The sequence below is a fragment of the Colobus angolensis genome, unplaced genomic scaffold (genome assembly GCF_000951035.1).
Source record: "Colobus angolensis palliatus isolate OR3802 unplaced genomic scaffold, Cang.pa_1.0 Scaffold22, whole genome shotgun sequence".
Classification (NCBI taxonomy): Eukaryota; Metazoa; Chordata; class Mammalia; order Primates; family Cercopithecidae; genus Colobus; species Colobus angolensis.
In genome coordinates this window covers 669,317-676,563 of record NW_012115377.1, presented here as the reverse complement: position 1 = coordinate 676,563, position 7,247 = coordinate 669,317, and the positions used below count along the sequence as shown (strand labels likewise).

The window sequence follows — 7,247 nt, the reverse complement described above, 5'->3', positions numbered from 1 at the left end:
CCCTAAAACAAAATAAACTAGGAACCCACCTTGTCCCCACAGGCTCCTCCCCGTGGGTTTTCTCCCCAGGCTCGTGGCCACTGGCCACGCTCTGCATTTTAACACAGTCCCTGGTTGTCTGTTTGCCCCGCTAGAAAGTCAGCCCCGTGTCTTCTGTTTTGGTCACTACTGCTGTGAGCGGTACCTGGTACACAGTAAGTGCTCAATAAGTGCTTACTGAATGAATGAATGGTGAACTTCTTTTTCTTTTTGAGACAGAGTTTCACTCCAGCCCAGGCTGGACTGCAGTGGCACAACTTGGCTCTTGACCTCAGGTGGTCCACCCGCCTCAGCCTCCCCAAAGTGCTGGGGTTACAGGCGTGAGCCACCACGCCTGGCTGTGAATGGTGACTCTTATTCATACCTCAAGACCCAGTTAAAGCCAGGTGTGGTGGCTCAAGCCTGTAATCCCAGCACTTTGGGAGGCCGAGACGGGTGGATCACGAGGTCAGGAGATTGAGACCATCCTGGCTAACACGGTGAAACCCTGTCTCTACTAAAAAATACAAAAAACTAGCCGGGCGTGGTGGTGGGCTCCTGTAGTCCCAGCTACTCGGGAGGCTGAGGCAGGAGAATGGCGTGAACCCGGGAGGCGGAGCTTGCAGTGAGCTGAGATCTGGCCACTGCACTCCAGCCCGGGCGACAGAGCGAGACTCCGTCTCAAAAAAAAAAAAAAGACCCAGTTAAAAGGTCCCCTGCCCTTTATGTCCAGAAGAGCCAACTGCAGTACCTTCACCTCTGGGACCTCAGCTTCCCCAACCCCCTCTGACGTCTGTGAGTCCTAAGACACCTTTTTCTGCCCCCAGCAGATAAAAGTATTAACAATGGGCTTTCATTAAGTGCCCCCGTATGCCAATTTCTGTGCGATGCTCTGAGAAGCTGAAATCTCCCCAGGGTAGGTCCTAGTCTGGCAGTTTTATAGCCAGGGAAACTGAGGCCCAGGGAGGAAGAGCCCCGTGGCATCTTATGGTGAGGGGCGGTGGAGCCCGGCAGACTACCCCCCCAGCCTCCCACTTAGAGCTGCAGCCCTCCGCCCACCCTGCCCTCCCTCCTGGCTCAGGAAAACCCCGGGGACGGAGTGGGAGGTGCCGCCTCAATTAATCACCTTGAGCTAATCCTCCCCCACCCAACCCCGACCCGGCTCAGGTCTGGCAGGGCCAGGCCACAGCAGACGCGGCGCCGGGCCCGCTGGGGCAGGTGCCCTGTGGAGATTGACAGAGGGGCTGCCGTGGGCGGTGAGTGCGGGGCCTGCGTGGGAGGTGGTGGGGGCAGAGATTCCCCCCCAGGGTGGAGGGCTTAGGGCGTGAGAAGGGATCCTGCCTTCCTTGGGGGGGGACATCCTTGACCCCCCCCCGCCACACACACAGGCCGTGACAGCCACAGAGAGGGGAAGAGAAAACAGGGACAGTGACACACAGAGAAGGAAGAACAGACAGAGGCCCAGCAGGAGACCCCCACAAGCCCGAGGAGGACAGCCCGGGGATGCAGAACGCATGCTGGCCCCAGTGGAGGGAACAGATCTCCCCGGAGCCGGGAGGCAAGCCTGGGGCTCCCCTGCCCTGTCCCTGACGGTAGCCTCCCCAGCCGTCTCCCCGCCATCTGTCCCGCTGCCGTCTCGCCAGGTGGGAGCCATGTTCCTGAGCCCGGGCGAGGGACCGGCGGCCGAGGGTGGGAGTCTGGGGCCGGGCGAGGAGGCCCCCAAGAAGAAGCACCGGAGGAACCGCACCACCTTCACCACCTACCAGCTGCACCAGCTGGAGCGGGCGTTCGAGGCCTCCCACTACCCAGATGTATACAGCCGTGAGGAGCTGGCGGCCAAGGTGCACCTCCCTGAAGTGCGCGTGCAGGTGAGGGCACCCCCCCAACACACACACCTCTCACAGCCCGTGGAGCGAGGTGAAGCAAGAGCCTGACCCTCCCGGCGCATGAGCAGAAGAGAAGCTAGGAAGCCTTCCTGGAGGAGGGGGTGTGGGAGCTGAGGTTTTGACATTGGAGTAGGAGTGTGCCAGCTGGGAAGGAAAAGGGACATTTTTCTAGGCGGCCTGAACAGTGTGTGCAAAGACGTGGAGGGGTTAAGTTGGAGGCGTTTCCCTTGAGCCAGGTGTGAAGCGGGTGAAGGAGGAGGCAGAGAATGGTGCGGGTAATGGGTAACGATGCTTTTAAAGACCTTGAATGATAAGGGCCAAGGGAGATCAAGGAGGAGAGTGAGGAGCTGGAGGGAGCCTGGGCTTAGGGAACGCTTCGGAGATCCTTGTCTTCTTGGGACGAAACAGCAAAGCAGCAGGTGTGAGTTGGGTCAGCCAGGAGGCAGAACCCCCAGGGCTGGGGTGTGCAGAGGATCTCCAAGGAGTGGCGGGGAGCAGCTGAGCTCACAGCATCCCCCCCGTTCCCTCTCACACCCTCCAGGTGTGGTTCCAGAACCGCCGGGCCAAGTGGCGCCGCCAGGAGCGGCTGGAGTCAGGCTCGGGTGCCGTGGCAGCCCCGAGACTTCCCGAGGCCCCAGCACTGCCCTTCGCCCGCCCCCCGGCCATGTCGCTGCCCCTGGAGCCCTGGTTGGGACCTGGACCGCCGGCTGTGCCAGGCCTCCCCCGCCTCCTGGGCCCGGGCCCGGGGCTGCAAGCGTCCTTCGGGCCTCATGCCTTTGGTCCCACCTTCGCAGACGGCTTTGCCCTGGAGGAGGCGTCCCTGCGACTGCTGGCCAAGGAACACGCACAGGCTCTGGACAGGGCCTGGCCGCCGGCTTGAGCCTGCTGCCCTCCTGGGCCCCCTCCTCGGTTCGACCTGAGAGCTGGAGACGTGCCCTGGTGACAGCCACCACGCCTTGGCCTAGGCTGAGGTCACGGAGCAACCGTGGTCAGGCCAGGCCACCACCACTGGGGAGCGGGACCAGAGACAGGCTGCTGGGTCCTCCGCCCCCATCCTGTCCCCCACCCCATCGCCACCCATCGTGCTGGCAGCGGACCGGCCCCCAGTGTCAGGCAGGAGGTGACCCAAGTATTCCTAGGCCGGGGATGGGGGCCCTCCTCCCCTCCTGGGGCCTCAGTCTCCCGTCTGTTAATGGGGTGTGGGGGCCTCTGAGGTTCCCGGGCTGTGAGGCTGTGAGTGGCGGGGCCGCTGACTCTGTAACATGAGTCTAAATCTCTCTGCCGCTCCCACTCCCCGTCAGCAGAGCTGCCCACTCTCCAGGCTCCTGGTCCCCCCGAAATGACAATAACAGCAGCTCCTGCGATCCTGGTCTCCTTTCACGGTGCACTCACCATGTGAGCGCTCCCCTCTCCATTGCGCCCTGGACCTCGGGCACAGTCGTCAGCCCATTCTACAGAGAGGGAAACTGGGGCTCAGACAGGAGGCCAGGTCCCCAAGGTCGCACGGCTGGGAGTGGGTGAAGCTGCCTTTCAGACCCATCACCGGCCCCACCATCTGAGGCACGGCAGCAGGTTCTGGAGTGAGGGTGGGGCCCTCGTGTGGAGGCAGGCTGGTGCTGGCTGTGTCGTCATCAGCCCCTGTTCCTCACATCCCCACAGACCCCAGGCCCCGTGCATGTCCCCCAGCCCTGAGGAGGCACGGCTGGCGTCTGCTCTGTCCGACCCAGTTGCATTGCCCAAGAGCTCTAAGCAAGAAGGCTGTCGCGGGGCCGAGAACCCGCTGTGCCTGGCAAGCATGGCTGGCCCAGTGCAGCAGGAGGGGCCCTGAGCCATGGGATGGGACAGTCTTGGCCAGGGCCACCCCCTGGGACAGAAGTGCGGCACCAGGGCAGGAGCTACGATAGCTACCCTCCTCGTCTCCAGCCCGGGCTCCCCAGGTCACTCCCAGATCACCGGGGCACCCCATCTCCAGGCGGCACCTCACACACCAGTCCTGTGGCCCGACGCCCAGCCAATGTCACTGTGCACCAGGCACTGGGGACACGGCAGTATGCACAAGAAAGATTTTTTTTTCTTTTTAACCTAAACCAGGCCAGGTGTGGTGGCTCATGCCTGCACTCCCAGTGCTTTGGGACGCCGAGGTGGGAGGATCGCTTGAGACCAGCCTGGGTGACAGAGCAAGACCCAGTCTCCACAAACATTTTTAAAACGTGCCAGGTGTAGTGGTGCACGCTTGTCATCCCAGCGACCCGAGAAGCTGAGGCAGGAGGATGGCTTGAGCCCAGAAGGTCGAGGCTGCAGGGAGCTGTGATCACACCACTGCATTCCAGCCTGTGCAACAGAGCCAGACCCTGACTCAAAACAAATAAATAAAACACAAACCTAAAGCATAAGACTTCAGACAGTGATAAGCGATAGGGAGAAAAAAAAAAACCCAGGAAAGCCAGATGGGGAGTGTGGCAGGGGCTGCAATTGTAACAGGGAGTTCTGGAGGAGGGGAGGCTGGCGTGAAGGTGGAGACCGGGGCGGGAGGGAGGTGGTCTAGGGGAGGAGGGGGCTGGGCAGAGGCACAGGCTGTGCAAAGGCCCTGGGGCAGGGCCGCGCCTGGTGCATTGGCGGAATAGCAAGGAGGCCCGTGTGGCTGGAGTAGAGTGAGGAGGGGGAGGAGAGAGGTGACGGGGAGGCCAGGCAAGGCAGTGGCTGTTATAACTTTGATTTTTACCCTGAGAACCTTGGGGGGATAACAGGAGGGTGGGAACAGGGCTGGCACCACCTGCTGTGAGTGCCAGAGAAGGCGTGCTTACACCCCCGCCTGCCCAGGGAGGCCACCGGGGACAGCAGGTGCGTGGTAATCCGCTCCACTCCAGCGTCCCCTAAGAGGATGAAGGTTAGGGTTTCCCTGGGACGGGAAGAATTAGCCTCGGGTCCTCGCCCCGCCCATCCAGCTTCTGGACAGAGGAAGCCAGAGGGTGGGTGAGCCCAGCCCAAAGCCCCAGGGTACCCACCTAGGAATGGGTGGGGCTGCTGTGGCAAGCGTGGAGCTGATGGCATGACCCTTGGGAGTTCTGCAGGACATGGGGTCCATGAGGTGATCTACCCCCACCAAGAGGCCCCATCACTCCCTAACTTGGTGTCGCCCCCAGCCTCCTCCAATCTGGTGGGCTCCAGCCCTCGGGATCCCGCCCCATTGCTCCTCATCACAGCCAGGCAGGGCAGGAGTTGGGACTGCAGGGAGGCCAGTCCTCACTCGGGCTGTGGGTCAGGGTCAGGGTGCTGAAAGCAGACTCCAGAGGGTGGACTGGGGGCGGAGGTTGAGACCTGGGCTCCAGTGGAGTGGACAGAGGACTTGGGGGTGGAGAAGGAAGCCCCAAGCCCCTGGGCTCCAGGGATAGGCCATCGAGGACCACACTGTGACTGTGGCAGGAAGGAAGGGGCAGTCCCTTCCCTCTGATTCTACTTGCTGTGCTGGTGGGGACGTCAGCCAGGAGCCCTGGGGCTACCCTGCCCATGAGCGTTTGCCCATGGGGGATCCAAGGACCCTGAGATGGAGAGGGCCTCGGGTCTGAATATGGAAGCACCTGGATCCAGCCACACCTGAAGCCACACCGCTATCCCCGGACATCTCTGTTCTTGAAGCTCATAAAGCCTCTTTTCTGACTCTGACGGCTTGAGTTAGGTTTGAGTCCCTTGCAACGAAGAGCGGCTTAGCTAGGACAACCCCCTCATCCAGCAGCTTGAGATTTGGGGCTGGGGCCTCGTGGGCGGTGTCAGGAACTCCAGAGTTGGGAAGAGAAGCCCACCAAGGGCCGCAGGCACAGGGGACCTGCAGACAGCCCGCCACTGGCTGGGGTGGAGGCCGGGATCCCTGGGGTCTGAGGGGCCCTCTTCCTGCCAGACCGACGCCAGACTATACCAAGGGGCACCAGGGTCTACCCAGAAAGGTCTTTATTGGCCTCCAGGGCCCTGGTCCAGCCCCACTGTGGGGTCACATGGAAACCCAGGCTGGGGAGCCGCCTCTTGTCTCACAAAAGTCCGCGTCCTCTGGGAAAACGGCAAGGGGAGGCTGGGCCCACCACGCTACGCAGCAAGCCCTCGAGGCGGGGTCGGGAGGCCGGGCCCGCCACGCTACAACTTCTTGTTCTTGCTCAGCCGGTTGTGGCGCCAGATGTTCTGTTTCCGCAGCAGCCGCCAGTACTCCCGGCTCTCGGGATCCAGCTCCTCCAGGGTCTTTGGGGGGCCCAAGTTCATCTCGAACAGCCTGACGAGGGCGCAGGCAGGAATCAGAGCTACACGGCGACCCCCTGGGCCACCTGGTGTCCTGGGCACCTCGGGCAGAGGCGGCGACAGGGCTGGGTCCCAAGCCCACTGGTTGGCTGCAAGATCTCGGGGTGGTCCCTCCCCGACCCTGGGCTGGGAGGGTCCCTGGCTGTACACCAACGGAGCCAACCGCACCCCAATGGCACAACATCGGAGGCTGGCACATGCCAAGCCCTCTCCTGCCTCCCAGCACTGTCCACACCAGGCCACCTGTCCCCACTTGCTCAGCCTTCCTGACCCTCCCCAGGCTTCAGATCAGCTTGGGGCCACAGCAGAACCCTTCCCGCAGCCCACAGGCCCTGTCCTCGCCTCCTCCCTCTCTCGCCCTCCACACTCTGCTTCAGCCACACAGGCCTCCCTGCTGTTCCTCCAGCACACTAGGTGCGGTCCTGCCCCGGGGCCTTTGCACAGGCCATGCCCACTGCCTGAAAAGCCCCTTTCACCCACTCACGTCTTGGCTTCTGTGTCCCCCAAACCTCAGACCAGAGCAGCCAAACGTCCCTGATCTGTCACTCATTCTCCTGCCCCCTTCCCGGAAGTGTCACCACCACAGCTGCCTGACTTCCTGCTTCCTGTCTGCCTCCCCCGCTAGTTCTGCCAGGGTGGTGACTTGTGTCTATTTTGAGCTCTTATGTATCCCTGAAGCCTAGCGCAAGGGCCTGGCATGCAGTCAGTGGTCAATAAGTATTTGCAGGACGGGGGCAGTGGCTCACGCCTGTAATCCCAGCACTTTGGGAGGCCGAGGTGGGCGGATCACCTGAGGTCAGGAGTTAGTTCAACACCAGCCTGGCCAACATGGAGAAACCCTGTCTCTACTAAAAATACAAAATTAGGCCAGGCGTGGTGGCTCATGCCTGTAGTCCCAGCACTTTGGGAGGCCAGGGCAGGTGGATCACAAGGTTAGGAGTTCGAGACTAGCCTAGTGAACATGGTGAAACCCCGTCTCTACTAAGAATACAAAAATTAGCTGGGTGTGGCGGCGGGCGCCTGTAATCCCAGCTACTCGGGAGGCTGAGGCAGGAGAAT

At 61.9% G+C, this 7,247-nt stretch overlaps 2 protein-coding genes across 3 annotated transcripts in view; one reads left to right on the top strand and one right to left on the bottom strand.

Annotated features, from left to right (window-relative positions):
- The first annotated feature begins 1,219 nt into the window (after window positions 1–1,219).
- Window positions 1,220–4,291, top strand: RAX2 (retina and anterior neural fold homeobox 2). 2 transcript variants are annotated; one of them, XM_011943448.1, is made up of 3 exons: window positions 1,220–1,274; window positions 1,407–1,886; window positions 2,446–4,291. In XM_011943448.1, the coding sequence occupies exons 2-3, from the start codon at window positions 1,533–1,535 to the stop codon at window positions 2,782–2,784; spliced, it is 693 nt and encodes a 230-aa protein (XP_011798838.1). In that variant the 5' UTR covers window positions 1,220–1,274; window positions 1,407–1,532; the 3' UTR covers window positions 2,785–4,291. The 2 variants fall into 2 exon arrangements, with proteins under 2 accessions (XP_011798838.1, XP_011798839.1); XM_011943449.1 differs by having other exon boundaries at window positions 1,222–1,274; window positions 1,662–1,886.
- A 1,697-nt stretch (window positions 4,292–5,988) lies between these two features.
- MRPL54 (mitochondrial ribosomal protein L54) overlaps window positions 5,989–7,247 on the bottom strand; it is a 5,201-nt gene continuing 3,942 nt past the window's right edge. Inside the window, exon 3 of the mRNA XM_011943444.1 lies at window positions 5,989–6,162. Coding sequence (XP_011798834.1) covers window positions 6,030–6,162 — 133 coding nt within the window. The 3' untranslated portion in view covers window positions 5,989–6,029. The remainder of the gene's footprint in view (window positions 6,163–7,247) is intronic.

What these genes read in the sequence shown, in the direction of transcription:
- RAX2 (XM_011943448.1), top strand. Translation starts at nt 1,533, where the DNA reads ATGCTGGCCCCAGTGGAGGGAACAGATCTCCCCGGAGCCGGGAGGCAA. An exon ending in TCCCTGAAGTGCGCGTGCAG is followed by an intron (nt 1,887 to 2,445) that starts GTGAGGGCACCC and finishes CACACCCTCCAG; the next exon opens with GTGTGGTTCCAGAACCGCCG.